Source organism: Lycium barbarum, chromosome 12 (assembly GCF_019175385.1).
Source record: "Lycium barbarum isolate Lr01 chromosome 12, ASM1917538v2, whole genome shotgun sequence".
Taxonomy (NCBI): domain Eukaryota; kingdom Viridiplantae; phylum Streptophyta; class Magnoliopsida; order Solanales; family Solanaceae; genus Lycium; species Lycium barbarum.
The window spans coordinates 11,703,386-11,723,103 of record NC_083348.1 but is presented as its reverse complement, the minus strand read 5'-3'; the positions used below and the strand labels follow the sequence as shown (position 1 = coordinate 11,723,103).

The following is a 19,718-nucleotide window of genomic DNA, read 5'->3' as shown; positions in this document are numbered from 1 at the left end:
AATCAAGATTTAAAGGGTAAAATCATCACTTCTTTTAATTACCCAAAGTGCCTTGGACAATAAAACTGGAATAGAACTACTAATTTTCCTTGATTTAATTAATTAATCAGATAATTATCCAAAAAGGGTTTTCTTGCCCTTTTGATTAATTTTCAATAAAATATTCCTTAAATATCATCAAATAAATAAAAAAAATAAAAATACCCTGGAGGTTTCTTTATCAAATTTACAAGGGTGAAATATTATCCCATATAATTTCATAAAATTTACCTACACCCTTTAGGGCGCACAACTGATTTTATTTATTGTCCAAGGACGCCGCGCACTTAAAATAAATTACGAGAGGTCAAAAATTAGGTGACAACACATGTTTGCGTACTTCTCCGGGACTTCCCATTCTGACTTTGGAGGGACTACATTAATAGTTTCCCCAAATGCAAGAATGTAAGACGGGACTTTATACATGGGCGAGGAATACTCGTAGATGCTTGAACCATAATCAGGTCTGTACTTCAATCTCAAGGCTGTCATCGCGTAAGCGCACGGTAATTGCACAAGTTGTACTCTCTACAAGTACATGTTTTGTTTAGTAGATTTACTTTGGCAGTTAGGCCCCTTCCAACTATGGAGAACTCGTTGGCATTCTCGTTTATATTATTGACAAACAAGGAGTCGCCCTTATTCATCTTTTCCCTTAGTGTCTTTTCAGCCGGAGGCAAAAATAAATTGATTGAACTGTTGATATCTGCACGTCTCTGCCTGAAAATTTCAGCAAACCTCCTAGAAATGGAAGTGAATAAGGTAGTCACATGGTACTCTCTTTCATCCCTCAACATTGAGTTTAGCGACTCAGCAATGTTATCGTACCTATTTGCTGAAAAATATGCCCTTCTCCACTTGTCAAATCCAATATCAAACTTGAGGTAATTAGCAGCTTCGAGGAATTTATCCCTTAATTGTTGAAAATGTTCATTGAACTCTTGGTAACCATATGCCTTTGCTGCATCATAGTATACATGAAGAGAATCTCCACATTGGAAATTACTCTGAAGGTTATCACCAAGATGCTTTATGCATAGTCCATGATGAGCATGCTCAAAAATTATGGAAACACTGTTGGCTATGCTTTTGCGCCTATCAGAGATGATGCACAAGTCTGGTTCATCGGCGATTATGCACCTCAGCTCCTCGAAGAAGTAGGTCCAGGATTCATCACACTCCTTGTCCACCACGTAAAAACTAATTGGATAGATATGGTTCTCAATATCTTGTGCGACGGCGGATAAACAACACACCCTCATACTTATTGTATAAATGTGTGTCGTCAATGGTAATAACCTTTCGCGTGTGTTTATATCCACGAATGCAAGCTCCATAAGCTACGAAGTAATATTTGAACCTGTCCACATCATCAAGACTAATGCAAACTTTGGAACCTGGATTTAGATTTTCAACCATGTACAAATAAGTCGGTAAGCAAGCATGCCCGTGCTTCTGTCATATTCTTAGCCGTTACACCTGTTACAGTTCGCTTTTACGCTGGTAAGGCATAAAAGTTACCACGAGGTTGTTGGTGCTCTAATTGGATTTTAATATTTTTAGAGTCGCCACCTAATTTATTATGAAAAACTAGGAAAATTGGGTTTAAAGATTTTTTCCAAAAAAAGTAAAAATCTTTTGGATCAAAGTTCGAGGTAAGGGTTCTGGTGATCCCCTAGGGAAGGTTTTACGCACCCTAGTATTAAAAATCCATAGAATACAGTTGACCTACGAGATTCAATGTGTGATTAATGTACTTATTTGTTTACAAATGTTTAGTTTTCCGCAAAAATGTCATTTTTTATATCATATCATAATTTCAAGGAACAAATTTGGCAAAATGTCCCCTTATAAAAAAGGGGTTTTGGTTTTTTTTTTAAAAAATCCGCGTAAGTGTTCAACTCACTTTGTAGCCGGACTAGGACACACTCGGAATTTCTCCCGAGTAGAGTAGCTACTATTCTAGTCATAAAAAAATGGGTTTAGTACCTACGGGTTTTTATACGTATTTATGAAAATATGGAGTGTATCTCTGTTTTGGTATATATATATGAAAAATGTAAGTTATTTATGAAAAAAATCAGTTTTGTTTCTTTTTTATTTGAAGCCATAGGTCAATAGTATTCTAAGTCCAAATCCATCACATCCTTATACTTGGTCCAAAATGTATTTCAGTCCAATAAGTTTTTTGTGCTTTAGCCCAAACAATTGAAAATATTTGAGTTCAGCAGTCCACTTCCACCAACCCAATTTTTTCTCAAAAAAAAACTCAAGTTTCTAATATTTAAACCATTTCGAGATTTTACTTAAATGTTTAAAATGTCTCAAAACCTATCAAAATGAACCTCAAGCTATTCTTCCAGCCTTTCATCCGAAATTCGTTTCAACCTCATACTTCACAAATAACCAAAGCCAACGGGCTGAAGGCCCAAAAGTTATTTTTGCCTTTTTTAAAGTAAATAGTTTCCAGATCTCTCATCGAAGGTCCAAAACTTGCTAATTGGCCATTTTTGAGAAAAAAAAAACCATTTACTTTATCCAAAAATGTAAGTTTGATTGTTAAAATTTTAGCAAAACTAAAATGAGTACCAATTTTAGTCGTGTAAAACCAGAAATTGACCAAGTTTGAAAATGTTTTGAGCGACTTCCTAAAATACCAAGCGTTGATTTCCTAAATTCTACACATGCACAGGGGTTTCATTATTTACATGTTTGATACATATACGCATACATACATGGCAAGTGAAAATAAAGAAAGAAAGTAAACTTTTAAACTGATGGGCCTACCCAAGCCCATTAGTGCCATTCTCACCTATTGGCGGGACTTCCAAAATGAATATTTGCTTCCCTTCCTATGCTTTAGCGTACTCGATCAAAGAGAGGGAGGTTGGGCCTTAGGCCAACAAATATTGATGCAGGAGATGCCCAGAAGGGCCCAGAGTTGGTTCCCATGAAACATACAAAAGACTAGGATTAGTATTTGGCCAGAGTAAGGATGCTAAGTCACAAAATAATTTGCATTCTAGCCAAACAAGTTCATAAACTAAACAAGTAGATCACTAAGTAATAACATTTTTTTTTTTGGCAGAAAACAGTGTAAGGCCCAAATGATAAGGAAAATCCCAAAGCCACATGGGCTATTTAACTAGATTCACAAAGAGAGGAAAAACATCCAACCCAAGTAAAAGTTTTATTTAAAATACTAGAGGAGGCCCAAACATTAATTAAAACAAAAACAGTCGGCCCAAGAGACTTAAATTGACACAATGCAAGCTCATATTCCCAAATGGCAAGAATGATATACTTTAAATATACTGGATATATCCACTTCTATACACATGTGAGGGTATAGAGTTGAATATACCTTGTATACTTTGGTATATCACCTAGTATATAAGTGAGAAAGTTAATGCATAGAGGAGATGAGGAAAAATATACTATTCAAGGTCTTTTTAGACTTATACAAGCCAATCAACAGCAAATTCAAAGTCCAGAACCAAAGGGTAAATAAACAGACACATAAGGCTACTTCACTAAAACAAAAAGTGAATAATGTTAATGAAACAAACATACACCACCACCAACCAATATGCCATGGATTTACACACCCATGGAGAGATCAGAACAGCCCAAAAGGGAAACCTCTCACCCCCTTTGTTCCTGATGCCACACAAGATCCAAGGGGTTTCCAGGAACCCCAGATATGGTAGACACCAGGGAAGGTTTGAGCTTCATCCCGAAGGGCTGTTTTGCCCCTCCACTTATGTGTTAGGCTCACAGTATTATGGGAGATGAAGTGTACATAAATAGTGTTAGCAAAATGCCTTCTAATCAATATGTCTAGGTGTGCATTTTAGTAGACTTGAGTATCTTATCAAACATTAACACCCTATTAAGTTCAAGCAGGATTGATGAAAGGTTTAAGTACTTCTACCACACAGTCATGACAAAAGCAAGAGATAAGCCATAGTTACAGAACCAGTACATCTAATAGCATCAACACTCAACCAATTCAAGGAGATATTCTCTAAGTGAGTAACACAAGATATAAACTTAAGTAATGAGTGACTAGCCTCCAAAGAGAAACAATTAACAGCCATTAGGTGTCACACAAGTCATCAAGTAAGTAGCAGTTCCCAGAACTAGTTCATTTCTCAAAGAAACCAAGGTTTAAATCAGTTGTCACCTGTCAACATGAGAAAGTAATAGGGCTGCTATACTCACTTAACATACTTTAATATACTCAAGTGAACTGCCTAGAATTCTAGTTTAGTTATCTTTTGTAGTGAACTAGCAAACACAACTTAAAACCAGTATTTCCTGAAGGACAAGTACTTGTCGTCACCTTAGTAAATAGGTGAAACCATTTAATCCAAAACAAAGTGACTGAACAAGCCAAAATAAAATGACTAAACAGGCCACCTATCAAGTTATCAATTACTTAAGTTAGAATACTTTAAAATCAACACAACATATAAACTTTACCAAAAAAGAGGTTTGACAATTTTCCAACAACTAAAAATGTTCCAGTTTTAAAGTCTCATAGACCAATTACAAATTGAGCATTTTCTGCCAAAACAAAGATCCCTAACACGGGAGAACCACTAGGAAACCTAAAGCAAATTCAAAATCCAAACAGATCATCCTTTCAGCGAAAAAGTGTTTAACTCTTTTAACAAGGAAAATGCAACTAGGCACAAGATCGAAACAAAACTGACCAAGAAGGTTGAGCCTGAGTGTTTCACTCTCAAATAGTGTCAAAAATAAAAGAAAGAGTAAGATAGACTTGGTTTAGAGCATGGTTATCTTTGAAAACCTTTTTTGAAAAGAAAAAAAAAATCAACCAGAAAATGGCAGGAAGGATTGCATATTCATTTAGCTTCAAATTTCTGAGTGGATCATGTAAAAGTACAAAGCTGGACTCAAACAGGGAAAATAGTGGCTATTCATGAGCCAAGTTGAATTAAACATCAAACAGAGCTGGGTTTTAAGCATGATAGAAGACTCAAAAACATTAACTGAGGCTCATTTAAAAAAACAAAACCAAGCAAGGCTGATGAACTTTACAAGGTGACGACTTTAAAAAAACAAAACCAACCAAATCATTACCTTTTGAACATAGGGGCATACTAATTAGTTAGTATGTTCATTATCTAAACACTTATACCTAATGAACTTATAACAATGTATGGACAGGAACAAAGGTAAATGCAAACATGGGCAAATAGACCCCAAGCTTTATAACATATGACTGATCAAGGTTAAACGAATATAACTAAACTGAAGAGTTTCCATATTAGAAGGACTCATAACTAATTAATCCTTGATTACATAGATCAGACTTCAAGCTATCATAACCAGAAAAAGCATAGCTCAACAAGAAAACTCAAGACACTGATCATGAAGAATAAAACACATATTCACATGACTAACAGGTTATTTACCTAAAACTAAATCATAACTTAATCAAAGAATATACAAATGAGTTCTTAAAATCTACATAACTAATCTTCCAAGTGCACATAAGGCTAAACAACTACAGAACCAAGTAAAACAAGATTAAACTAAAACAAAACTAGCATTTATAAGACTAAAGACAACACAAATAACCCAAACATCAAGCCATACAAGCATTAAAATATATAAATGACTGAAAATAAACTAAAAATAACTGAGGGAAAATAAATCACCTCTTTGATGAGCCGCCAAACCAAGAATAAACTGGAAGACAATTTTCTTCCACCCTTAGCCACACAGCAGGCACAACTATTTAATTTTTTTTTTAAAATAAATTGAAAAGATCAAGGTTTCCAAGCAAACTTGCCAAAACCCTAGCTATTTCGATTTTTATATGCAAGATGATATAATCTTTCAAATTGCCTCCAAAATCTCCCCTTTTTATAATGCGAAATAAAACATCTTATATAGATACCCCAGATCTGAAAAACCCAACCTCAAACTCGATGTGGGACTTTGCAAATCTTCAAGGGATTGCCTTCTAAATCACAATCAAAGGTCGAGATCCAAGAATGTAAACGCATAGAGGGTCAGATTTGACGCAGAACGGGTCCATCTCCTTGGTTCCTCATGAGCCAATAGAAATCCCTAAATTCAAATCGCAAACAAACAAAACCAATTAAAGCCTTTCAGTTCTATACGTTGAAAATGCAGAAAAGTGAAGAAAAAGAAAGGATTGTACCTTTCTAAAATTGTGTTTGGTGAATTTGGAGACGAAGATTAAATGCTTGCTTGATCTGGCCATGCAAGGCCTGAAAAAGGTGGTGTACACCTGCTACTTTGCCAAATATGGCGATGATGATACAGGAGAGAAAATGGACGCGGTGGCGGCGCTAGGGTTTCATCCCAAACCCTTGAAAAAAAACAACTGACCCCTTAAGGGGTCTGTTTGGATGAGGACATGCCCATAAATACTTAGGCACCGTGGGCCGGGTCTGGCCTTTCATTGGGTTAGGTTCGGCCCAATTTAAGAGACAAATAAAAGGCTCGCCTACTTATACATATATATATATATCATGTATATATGGGCGGGTGAGTATGCAAGATTTAACAAATAGCCCAATTTTAAAAAAGATGCCCATTAATTGAATATTAAAAAAAAAGACCCCATTTAAAGCTAATTGGTCAGATTTTAAAAGGGATAATAACTAAGTTTTTTACCAAAATACCTTAATTAAATTTGGCTATTTGCCATAATTGGATAATAACTAATTGTTTTAATTACAGCCGCTTAATGGCAAATTTTAAAATCAATCACAACCACAACTTAATTAATTATGATAAAAAGCAAAATTCTATTAAATAAGAAATGAGGGGTAAAAATGGTCAATTTACTTAATTAATCAATTTTCCTTGAATTAAACAGAGTAAAATACTTTGCAAATTGCTATTTTAACGGTTTATACAATTAAGTGAATAATCATGGAAAATTATCACTCTCTTCTTGGTTAATTTAACAAAAGTATATTAATTGTGAAAAATACTTAAATTAATTTATAATATTGTAGATATTATCTTATCAGACAAAATTGGCAAAATATAGCCTCAATAGATTTTTTCAGAAAATTATTTTGACTTTCTAAAAATATATTTCCCTCTGTTTTAATATTTCAAGGAGTCCAGATAATTAAAGAAAATTATGGGAGGTAAAACATTATGTGTCAACAATACCTGCCTTCCAACACTACCAATAGCTTGTTTTACAATGGAACTCTAGATTTCCTTTGTCGTTGGCCCTTTGTTGTCAATATAGTCATTCATCAAGATTGATGCAAGAACAACTGCCGAGGCATACTTTTGAGTGCTCGTGATGTGTTCAACCTAACAAGTGTGATCATCAACGTACTTGTAAATGCGAAACCTATTCGAGTTGTCGTACTTATTGGCCCGTAACATCCAAGCACAATTAGGAGAGGTGCATTCCACCTTATAATATTTGTTGTTACTCTTGTTTGGTTTAAAACAAAACCGGGTCTTTATTACGGCTTTCTTCAATAAATTCTTTAAATACTCTTTGTTCTCAAATGTTTGCACACAGTAAAAACCCGTTCCATCAATGAAGTTGTGATTGCTTTGTGAACCACTTGGTGGCTGCCCATCACCCCCATCATTTCCATCACACTCTTCTTCATCACTATCAGGATCATCCATATCCATAAAAAGATCACCCATGCACTCTTGTTGTATTGAAGCTTCATCGGCTGGCGGCTGTGGCAGCGGTGGGTTTGTGGGTGGGGCTGGTGCTGCTGATGTAGAACCAACTTGAGACCTCTCAACAACATTATTCTTAAAATAGGCCTAGAACCATCAGCAACAATGTCAAGCATGTACAATACCACTTGTCTATCATTCGATATGAGGGATGGGTTTTTCCCCTAGTGGGAAAAGCATTAATCATAGAACTAATGCGCAAGTCGCTAGGCTCACAATTTAACTCCCCACTTTCTATTACGCTCGTAACCAAGTCATTATTCGTACTATTGCGACGCACATCAATCGGCACTGTCACCTTGCTCACAGAATTCCAATTCCAACATTATGGGGTCTCCTCCCGTTCACTTATGTAATCACCACCTACTATAGTATATTCTGCAATCGATGCCATAATAAAATATATAATAGACTATGACTTTGTTCTATGCATGGTCGATGACTCGTTGATGACTGTGGCCTATTACTGACCGGAGAGCTGTACTAGACGCAAAACCAAAAAGAGCAGGGATAAAGCTCTTACCAGTTGCAAACTGAGGTATTTGAATGGAGAATTGACACAACGTCTGAATGAGCCCGGAAAAGTGAGCTTTTACAACAATGAGGAAAGCTCCTTCTTAACAATTTCTAATAGATTTTACTTACAATAGCTGAACTACGGAAGCTTTCCGTCGTTGGGGACCGATTATCCGTTGAAAAGCTGGAATTTTCACTGAAAAAATGGTCTGAAAACTACAGAAAACGGGAGCTTTTGGAGGGAAATATTTTTTTTTTTTTTTATTTCTGGTAATAAAAATGTTGGGGCTGTGGGGGCCAGAGTGTATTTTTCAAAACTTTGGGGCTGGGGTTTGACACAACACTTCTCTGACATGCTGACGTCATAAATGGTGGCCAAAGCACAAATTTCTGAGCACTTATGGCCTTTTGGCAAAATAACCTTTCAAAATAGCCTTTTGGCCAACTCCCCTATGAGTTATCAGTAACTTTTTAGAATAATAGGGGGCCATATCATGGGTTTTATATTGATCTTTGTGTTTAGTTATTAAAATTGAAAGATTATTGTTAGGGAAAATCATCATGTGTTACAGAAGAAATTTCCCCCGTGTGGATACTTTTATAGATAATATTTTTATCAATTTGAAACAGCCTCTCCAGGTAGAGGTAAGGTCAGCGTACACTCTATCCTCTCAAACCCCACTTGATGAGATTTTATTGGGTTGTTGTAATATTTTTTTATCAATTTGTTCAAATTTTAATAAACATAATTGACGTATTAAAATTTTATACATTACTTTAGTTAAGAGAGATTCAACTTATATTTTATGTGGCAAAAATACAGTAAAACGACAATATTACAAAAATCAGACCGATATAGATAGTTTAGTTTTGATTGTGGTAAAAGCTGAACCAAAGGCGCATTAGCACCCCTACTGTCAATACCACTTTTTGTAAAACTTCATATTGCTTTTCAAGTTATATGTGACACCGTCTTAATAGACTATCGTACAATATACAATTTTTAAGAGTAAAAGATTCAAATTTATCCATGTGCTATTTGAAATGGCTCTATTTCACCATTCTTTGCACTTTCGATTAATTTATACATATTAACGAATCGTTTTGTATTTGCGCGTATCACTAAAGGAGCTTCTGTGTGAGATGGAAGGACTCCATATACCTAAAATCTTCAAGAAAAATGTTCACATTTCCCAGTTAACCATTTGACTAGTTGGAGCTTCGCTAGGAGTCGACAAAAAAAACGAGTTCGGAAAAAAAAATGGCCGATTAAAAGAGGAAGTGAACCAAAATACTCCCGAAAAAAAAAGTGTTACAAAAGTACCTTTAGTGCAGTATTTTACTGCATTAAAGGACTTAACCGTGGCGGCACGGTTAAGTCCTTTAGCCCAGTAAAATATTGCGTTAAAGAACCCCTCCCCCCCCCCCCCCCCCCCCCCCCCCTCCCCCTTTTTGTTTTTTGGTTAAACTCTCTTTCTTTTACATTTTCACACTTTTTTGCGTACTTTAGCCACCGCTTAATCATGCTTCGAGACTCCGGAACTTCAATATTTTATATAAAACCCTACTTATTTTTGTGCGATTAATAAGGTAGGCTCAATACATCAAGGATACACAAAGCTCCCCATTGTCGTTTTAGTGGTTGAAAAGTACTTGAAGTAAGTTTTTGTTTGAAGACTTGTTGTAATTAGCTTTAAGTTATTTATGTTTTAGGGTTTCGTGTTATTTTTAAATTAATGCGTAACTTTATTTCGATTTTTTTAATTATCAATTTAGGATGTCACACTATAAACGATAATAAAGACTAAGATAATATTTATAAATATAAATAGATGCGCAAAAAATATACAATATTTACTTAAACTGTGCAACTTAATTGTATATCCACTATCGTGGATGGGTTTCACATGTGGTCTGCCTGAGACTATCCTTAGGCCTAAGGCTCATACCATCTCCACCGCCCTCGTCATCGTCTCCATCTCCCTTTTTCCTCTAAAAAAGAGGGCGCTCTAAGCCATGATCATCCCTCGCCCTTGCGCCCTTCTACATAACGTGCTTATTCTTGGGATCTAGTGCCACTGGTACGTTCGAAATCTCAGGCTAATTTGGTTCTGGAGACGAAACCTCATCCGCATCGGGAGTTGCCACCGCAGGCGCCGAAGGATGAACCTGAAAAATATATAAAAATTAGTACTAATTCTTAAATTAGTACCAATTCTTATTTATATTGAATACATTAACGTTTTGTTAAATAATCAAACCTGTGTATCGACGGGTGCCTCAGTAGGCTCATGAGTGGGCTCCTGAGATAGGTCCGGTGTAGAATATGAATTAGTCTCATGGAAGAGATATTGAGAGGCTGAAGCTGGAGCGGTGTGCTGTTCGAGGTCCAAATAAAGGTTAAAAAACTTAAAGTAATATTCACCTTATATTGAATAAAATTAAGTTTTACTAAAAGTCTTATTTGTGGCTCGACAGTCTCATGATAAGACACCTGTGGCTCGGCAGGACCATGACAAAACGCTTGAGTGGATCGCTCTGGCGGACCCACTAGCGCCGAATCCTAAAATATGAAAAATTACGAAATAATAAGTAATATATATATATATATATATATATATATATATATTTATTTATTTATTTAAAATAAGTACTTTAATGTGTTAAATAAGTATTTTAAATACTAACCGGGATTAAAAACTCATCGAACTCAAGAATCCTGGGACCGTCTAAATTTCTTATTGGCCGCATCCTCTAATGATGCGTGAAGTGCCACCCAATCAATGTCATCACGTTCCTCGATGTACACATTCTGGCTCAGCTGAGATGAAGACTCAGGTACCTCCAGAAGTAGGCACGCTGGCGTAAACGTAGGTGATGGTCCATCCTCTACCACGACGTCCTCCTTCTCGTGCCGCTTGATACTCACCCTCTGGAACAAGATCGTCCATGCGCCTAATCTCTCCTGCCTGTCAGCTACCGTCCTCAGATATCTGTACCATCTCCGCAGCAAGCCCCGCAACCTTAGTGTTAGACATATGCTCTGACCACAATATGCGCACTGGTTGTACAGTCACCAGCTGCATTTGTGTTCAACAGTAAAGAAATAGTTATTTTTAAAACGTAATAATTAATACAATTAAATAAATCTAAATGCGATAAACTTACTAACGCCTCATACTACCCCGCGAGTGCTGCGTATCCTACACCCCTTGCAGGACATAAAGCTGGGTCGCCAATTAATCAGCGTGTGATCCCATGATACTAGTGCATGTAATCAATGATGGGAGTTGCATGATCGGCCTCCGCTAAAGCCTCCAACCTGTCCTGCCAATGCTGGAGCTAGACACCCATGAAAGTAAAAAATGCATCATCGATGGCTGCTCGATCATCCAACTGGTAGTGTCAGAGCTCATGACGAACGTCGGGGTAAATTTTGTGTATGCCCAACTATTGTAAGATGCGCTCGGGCATGTGGTCCTCAACGATGTCTAGGTGTATCAATGGACACCGCGACCTCCACACGGGCTGACCAGCCCTGCAAATGGCTGGCAACCCATCCTAAATATGAGCATACGATGTCCATATAAATAATTGTATAAAATATAGATACAATTAGTGATGACCAAGTGGAAAACAAGTTTAATTAAATTAATAGTGTAAAGTTAAATAGTTTTGCCGCATCATCCATCATCTCAAAGCTGGTCCCCGAATGGAAGAATACTGTGGTGCATATCCACATCCCGATCAAATCCTGCCGTCCACCTCATCGGGTAGGGCATATCATTATCGAGGTGATGCCTAGGTACAAGCTGAAAAGGCGGCATCCTCTCCCACGCCCATAACTGAAAGCGATATTAGAAAATATGACTTTTTAGTCATCGTTTCAAGAGGTTTGTTTACATTAAAGGAACACACACTTAAAGTATTACCTGGAGAGGAGTAAAAAATTCACACACATCGCCGATATGGCCAATAGACGCTCGGCATAGGCATCGGTAGAGGTACGCCAAAACAGCATCGCTCCAGCTGTAGTCTCCCAAGTGTCACGACCCAAACCGATGAGCCGTGACAGGAGTCTGACTTCTAGTGACCAAACACCCCTAAATACTTATCTGAGAAATACTGAACATCAAAGGCCCATAAATGGCACAACTAATCTCATAAAAAGGAAACAACAGAACTCCTTACAATGTGCATATATATATATATACACAACAAACATGCGGAAGAACAGTGCTAGTCGGCTAGGCTGCTACATATACTGTACACAAAAGAATAGAAGTCGACAAGGCTGCATCATCCGACGGCTCATTTAAAAAAATGAAACGAAGCAAGGATGATGAACTTTACAAGCATATTGTGACCAAATAGTTTTAAAACTATCAGATGTTTAAACTTACCTATTGCCTTTTCCTAATCACTTAGTTAAGTACTAAACCTTATTCTCATTAGAATATTATGTGACAGTATTAAACTGATTCTTTAAAATGAGGGATTTGTAATCAAATACACCCCAGAGTCACAAAACATCCATCATGTCACTCAATTACAAAAGGAAATAATATGTATAGACTGAAAAGGACTAATAATACCCCTTAGATCTTCTTAGATTCAGATTAGCATGCCTTTTCCAGGCTCCTAATTTAATAAATGACAGGGTCCAACATTACCAAAAACATTCTCAAACAACTCATCAATCATATTAAAGCAAATAGGATTCATAGATCAAGATACTAATAGACTAATCATGTCACACTACTTTATCCAAAATGTGGATGACTGAAACCTAGTCAAATACCCCAGATATTATAAATGGTTCACACCTAGAGTAGACCTATTCCCCCAAAATAAACAAGAAAGCTATAAACCCAGTCATTACCTTTTGAACATAGGAGCATACTAATTAGTTAGCATGTTCATTATCCAAACACTTATACCTAATGAACTTATAACAATGTATGGACATGAACAAAGGTAAATGCAAACATGGGCAAATAGACCCCAAGCTTTATAACATATGACTAATCAAGGTTAAACGAATATAACTAAACTTACGAGTTTCCATATTAGAAGGACTCATAACTAATTAATCCTTGAATACATAGGTTAGACTTCAAGCTATCATAACCAGAAAAAGCATAGCTCAACAAGAAAAACTCAAGACACTAATCATGAAGAATAAAACACATATTCACATGACTAACAAGTTATTTACCTAAAACTAATTCTTAACTTAATCAAAGGATATATAGATGAGTTCTTAAAATCTACATAACTAATCTTCCAAGTGTACATAAGGCTAAACAACGACAGAACCAAGTAATACAAGATTAAACTAAAACAAAACTAGCATTTATAAGACTAAAGACATCACAAATAACCCAAACATCAAGCCATACAAGCATTAGAACATATAAATGACTGAAAATAAACTAAAAATAACTAAGGGAAAAGAAAGGTCACCTCTTTGATGCGTAGCCTAGCCAAGATTAAACTTGAAGACAATTCTCTTTTGACCTCAGCCTCACAACAAGCACAACTATTTAAATTTTTTAACTAAATCGAAAAGATCAAGGTTTCCAAGCAAACTTGCCAAAACCCTAGCTATTTCGATTTTATATGCAAGATGATATAATTTTTCAAATTGCCTCCCAAAATCTCCCCTTTTTATAATGTGAAATGAAACGTCTTATATAGAAACCCCAGATCTAAATAACACCAACCTCAAACTCGATGTGGGACTTTGCAAATCTTCAAGGGAATGCCTTCTAAATCACAATCAAAAGTAGAGATTCAAGAATGTAAATGCATGGAGGGTCAGATTTGACACAGAACGGGTCCATCTCCTGGGTTCCTCATGAGCCAATAGAAATCCCCAAATTCAAATCACAAACAAACAAAACCAATTAAAGCCTTTCAGTTCTATATGTTGAAAAATGCAGAAAAGTGAAGAAAAAGGAAGGATTATACCTTTCTAAAGTCGTGTTTGGTGAATTTTGAGATGAAGCATTAAATGCTTGCTCGATTTGGCCATGAAAGGCTTGAAAAAAGTGTTGTACACCTGCTACTTTGCCAAATATGGCGAGGATGATGCAGGAGAGAGAAAGGACACGGTGGCGGCGCTAGGATTTCATCCGAAACCCTTTAAGAAAAACAAGTGACCCCTTAAGGAGACTGTTTGGGTGAGGACATGCCCATAAATACTTGGGCATCATGGGGTGGGTCTGGCCCTTTGTTGGGCTGGGCTCAGCCAAGTTTAAGAGAAAATAAAAATGTCCACCTACATACACACACACACACACACACACACAGATATATATATATATATATATATATATATATATATATATATATATATATATATATATATGTATGTATGTATGTATTGAGTATGCAAGATTTAACAAATAGCTCAATTTTAGAAAGGTGTCCATTAATTGAATATTTATAAAAAAAAAAAAAAAAAAAAAAAAGGAAAAAGACCCCATTTAAAGCTAACTGGTCAGATTTTAAAAGGGATAATAATAATAAAAAGTAACTAAGTTTTTTATCAAAAGACCTTAATTAAATTTGGCTAGTTGCCATAATTGGCTAATAACTAATTGTTTTAATTACAGCCGCTTAATGGTAATTTTCAAAATCAATCACAACTACAACTTAATTAATTATGATAAAAAGCCAAATTTGATTAAATAAGAAGTGAGGCGTAAAAATGGTCAATTTACTTAATTAATCAATTTTCCTTGAATTAAACAGAGTAAAATACTTTGCAAATACCTATTTTAACAATTTATATAATTAAGTGAATAATCATGGAAAATTATCACTCTCTTCTTTGTTAATTTAAAAAAAGTATATTAATTGTGAAAAATACTTAAATTAATTTATAATATTGTAGATATTATCTTATCAGACAAAATTAGCAAAATATAGCCTCAATAGATTTTTGTAGAAAATTATTTTGACTTTCTAAAAATATATTTCTCTCTACTTTAATGTTTCAAGGACTCTGGATAATTAAAGAAAATTATGGGAGGTCAAAAATTAGGTGTTAACAACTGCCCCTTGGGTGTTTAGGGATGGCGGGACCATCCCTGGGCGATGAAATTTGACTAGCTCTGATTTTTGACTGACCCAACTTATATCAATTCTCATTTCATGCACTTTTCAAAATATATGGCCAAACCCTGGTTTCTGGGTTTCAATACATATCTCAGGTTTCATGAGAATTCAGGCCACTTGTAGTTTGATTCGATTATGACTTCTAAATGAAAATTAAAGCAAATTTTCATATTTCCCTGCTGTCAAGTTGGGAAGCCCGGTGTGATTGGTAGGAGTGTGGCTGACTCTCTGGCATTGAGTCTACCTACATATCCCTGTTCTTAGGAATCAAGTCACTTGTAGTTTGACTTAATCAAAAGAAAAGGTCATCCCTTATGCGGGAGTGCCTTTATGTGTGTTGGTGTGTGCCCGACCGGTTACAGAATGATAAAACAAACAAAAGCACATAAGCAAATAAGCAATCGTGTATGACTAAGCATGGTGAGAGGTAATCTTCCAAGTCCTGGCTTGATATCTTGACTCTCAGTGGCGTCTTATCTCGACAGGCTGCGTAAGAAGGGGTTCCACGTTTGCTCCGCAATCTGTCTGGATTTGACTTGATCCACCTGTTCTATTTGCCAGCTACAAATATGCTTCCATCTGCTAAGTAACATTCATTTTTGGGTGTCAAATACTGTCGTCATCTGACCGGATTTACATCGTCTTGTCTTTTTTGAGCGAATACTGCGGTCTCTTGACCGGTTTTACATCGCTTTGTCTTTTTAGGGCGAATGCAGCAGTCTCATGACCAGTTTTACAGCACTTTGTTTTCTTTGGGGCGAATATTACGGTCTCATGACCGGTTTTATATCGCTTTGTTTTCTTGCTGCATCGGATAGTTTATATGCATGGCACTTTCGATAATTGAAATAAATGGCCCTCTTGGCATGTTTGTATGAATGACCCTCTTGGCATGCTTGTATGAATGGCCCTCTTGGCAGCAGAGAAATATATATGCAATGGCTTTCTTGGTAAATAAGAAAAAGTGATGGCCCTCTCGGCATTAGGAAAATAGATATTCAATGGCCCTCTTGAAAAATAAGAAGAAGTGATGCAAATGACAGATATGACCCCTTTGGCTAAATTGTCTTTCTTTCGTCCTTTATGCCCACTAAGACCCTCTTGGTCAGATATACCGTTCATTCTTGTTGCGATCCTTTTGGTAAAATACTTTCCTTTACAGCAATTTCAGTTATTTTGGAGTCTTTGTGGGCTCAATATTTTGCCCTTATGGCATTTTTCATCCTTTCATAGCCCTTATGGCTAGATATTCGTCCTTTTGGCATTCAAGATCTTTTATATCCCTCATGGCCAGATGTTTAACCTTTATGGCATTCCGATCTTTCCTAGCCCTTGTGGCTAGATATTTTGTCCTTGGTGGCATTCAAAACCCTATGGCCCTCGTGGCTGGATATATATTTTGAAAGCCTGATCACAGCAGTGGTTTTGTTCTTCTTTGGCGAATCACTTCCTGCACATGAAGTAAAGTTAGAAAAAAGGGCGTCTTTCGACGTCCTGAGGACCTGTATCAGAAACTGATTAGTTTTTCCCTATTTAAAGTCGATTCGTGTTGCCGGCGCTATCGCATCTTTGGCTTTCTGGACCCGAAAACCCTTCAGCTCCAGTATTCAAAAGATAAATCTATTTTCATTATGTAGAAAAATCATTTTTGTAATGTTACCATAAAAATAAGTGCATTATTTTGAAAGCGGTAAGATTGATTGTCATGACATGTGCTTTGAATGAGGGAGATCCTTTCTTCCGGGATTGGGGTTCTTCGCTTCCTCACGTGGAATTTTTGTGACCTTTTCTCAAAAATTCTGCCCCAGTTTAAATATCGATCGACGAATTCTCATGCCTAATCTTTCAAGAAATTTTGAGGTCTCCTCAAAATTTCTGCCCCAGTTTAGTATTGAGTACTGAGGAATTTTGAGAGCCTCTCAAAAATTCTGACCCAGTTTGAAACTCTGGGTTAGCTAACTCTTTGTAGCAGATTGATGGCGCGAATTGTTGAGATCTTCTCAAAACTTCTACCCCAGTTGGGCGTGCAACAATCCTCATTCTTTTGTGAAGTCCGATCTTTGAGGCTTTCTAGGGGTTCCTTGGTTTTTTCTTTCAGTGTGACCGAGATCAAAGAGCGCCTACGTATTCTGTCGTAGCAAGAATTCAGGTCGAACGTAGTTCAAAATAAAAAATAAGGGACTTTTTAGTTTTTATTAATAGTGCGACCGGGTCCCAGATGGACTGCCTACGTATCTCATTGTGGGGAAATCAGGTCATTGCATAGTTTATGTTACAAAAGATGTTTTGTTTTGCCTATCTATTGCAAAACGATTACAAGCAAAAGGAAATAACTAATACAAGCAAATAGAATAACGATTACAAGAAAAGAGTACTATTACAAGCTGAGAAATTCCTTATTCATGCATAGTAACGCTTGATTGCATATGAGTTGATTGGTTTCGGCCACTCTTGTCTGTCTATTTTTGCCAATACTATCGTTCCTCCGGAGAGTGCTTTGCAGACCGCATAAGGACCTTGCCAGTTGGGAGCCAACTTCCCTTCGTATTCATCTTGGTGTGCAAAAATTCTTTTGAGCACCATTTGCCCAATTTGAAAAAGTCTAGTCCTGACTCGCTTGTTAAAAGCTCTTGACACTCTTTGTTGGTACAGTTGACCGTGACGTACGACAACTATCCTTTTCTCGTCAATTAAAGCCAATTGCTCGTATCGAGCTCGGACCCATTCAGTATTGTCTAATTCTACTTCTTGAATGATTCTCAAGGAAGGTATCTCAACTTCAGCAGGTACGACTGCTTCAGTTCCATAGACCAGCAAGTATGGAGTTGCTCCTGTTGAAGTTCTGGCGGTACTACGGTATCCCAATAAAGCGTAAGGCAGCTGCTCATGCCAACCTTTATGATTTTCAGTAATTTTTCTCAATATCTTCTTGATATTTTTGTTGGCTGCTTCTAAGGCTCCGTTCATTTGTGGTCGATAGGCTGTCGAGTTTCGGTGGGTGAGAAAATGTCCTTCATCAAGTGGCTATTCGGGTTTGCGCCATTGTTTGTTATGATGGACTCGGGTACACCGAATCGGCATATGATGTGGTTTCGCACGAAATACGCTACCACTTTCTTTGTTACTGATTTGTGAGATGTTGCTTCCATCTATTTGGTGAAGTAATCAATAGCAACTAAAATGAACCGATGGCCATTTGAAGTTGCGGGTTCAATGGGTCCAATAACATCCATGCCCCAAGTAATAAAAGGCCATGGTGATCACCATGGATTTGGCATTGATGGCACCTTTGTACACATTTGCAGCAATCACTTTCCATGGTCATCCAATAGTATCCAACTCGTAAAATCTTCTTTGCCAGTACAAATCCATTCATATGGGGTCCACATGTCCTTGCATGTACTTCTTCTAGAAGTTTAGAGGCTTCATTGGTGTCTACACATCGAAGTAGCCCTAAATCCGGAATCCGTTGGTACAACACTTTTTTGTTTAGGAAGAAACCATTTGTCATTCTTCGGATGGTCTTCCTTTGTCCATTTGTAACGCTTTTTAGATATTTCCGTCTTCCAAATACATTTTGATGTCATTGTACCCTAGTTTGCCATCTGGCTCAGCCTCCACGTGGCAACAGTGGGCATGCTCTTCCTTTAGACTTATCCTTAGTGGGTGGATGACTACTTTCAGGATGTTGGATCATTGATGCTATTGTGGCCAATGCATCAGCAAATTCATTTTGAGCCCTCGGCATATGCCAAAACTCAATCTTTCGGAATTTCTTGCACAATCTTTGTGCCAAGTTCACATATGGTAAGATATTTTCATTCTTGGTGGCCTATTCGCCTTGTACTAGATGAATCAGCAAATCAGAGTCTCCAATGACTAATAGTTCATTGATGTCCATATCAGTGCCATTCTGAGACTTGGGATGCAGGCCTCGTACTCAGCCATGTTGTTGGTACAACGGAATTTGAGTTTGGCGGCCATGGGGTACTGTTGCCCATTTTCTGATATCAAGACCGCTCCGATTCTGGAACCTTTATAATTCACTGCTCCGTCAAAAAAAAAGTTTATAGCCAGTATAAGATCCTGTTGCTTCTTCTTCTATGGCCAACACTCCTTCGTCTGGGAAATGGTTGTAAAGTGGTTCGAGCTCTTCATCAACCGGGCTTGCGGCTAGTAAGTCAGCCAAGGCCTGTCATTTAATGGCTTTCTGGGCTGTGTACATGATGTCAAATTCACTTAATAGCATCTGCCATTTGTCCAACTTCCAAAGGGCATGGGCTGGTGAAATATATACCTCAACGAATCTA

The 19,718-nt window shown here is 37.0% G+C and overlaps 2 protein-coding genes and 1 long non-coding RNA gene across 8 annotated transcripts; all 3 read right to left on the bottom strand.

The window, feature by feature from the left end:
* Positions 1 to 292: 292 nt before the first annotated feature.
* LOC132622573 (uncharacterized) lies at positions 293 to 6,420 on the bottom strand. The gene is made up of 2 exons (XM_060337192.1): positions 6,239 to 6,420; positions 293 to 6,144 (listed from the first exon to the last, which is right to left on the bottom strand). The coding sequence occupies exon 2, from the start codon at positions 1,374 to 1,376 to the stop codon at positions 528 to 530; it is 849 nt and encodes a 282-aa protein (XP_060193175.1). The 5' UTR covers positions 1,377 to 6,144; positions 6,239 to 6,420; the 3' UTR covers positions 293 to 527.
* Positions 6,421 to 10,076: 3,656 nt separating this feature from the next.
* Positions 10,077 to 14,502, bottom strand: LOC132623747 (uncharacterized). Of its 6 annotated transcripts, none has more exons than XR_009576372.1 (6): positions 14,257 to 14,502; positions 12,216 to 14,132; positions 11,452 to 12,128; positions 10,972 to 11,363; positions 10,545 to 10,846; positions 10,077 to 10,452 (listed from the first exon to the last, which is right to left on the bottom strand). It is a non-coding gene; the product is annotated as an uncharacterized LOC132623747 (long non-coding RNA). The 6 variants fall into 6 exon arrangements; XR_009576371.1 differs by having other exon boundaries at positions 12,216 to 12,398; positions 13,750 to 14,483; XR_009576374.1 differs by having other exon boundaries at positions 12,216 to 12,398; positions 14,010 to 14,483.
* Positions 14,503 to 17,808: 3,306 nt separating this feature from the next.
* On the bottom strand, positions 17,809 to 18,375 carry LOC132624127 (uncharacterized). The gene has a single exon (XM_060338953.1). The coding sequence runs from the start codon at positions 18,373 to 18,375 to the stop codon at positions 17,809 to 17,811; it is 567 nt and encodes a 188-aa protein (XP_060194936.1).
* Between the last annotated feature and the right edge of the window lie 1,343 nt (positions 18,376 to 19,718).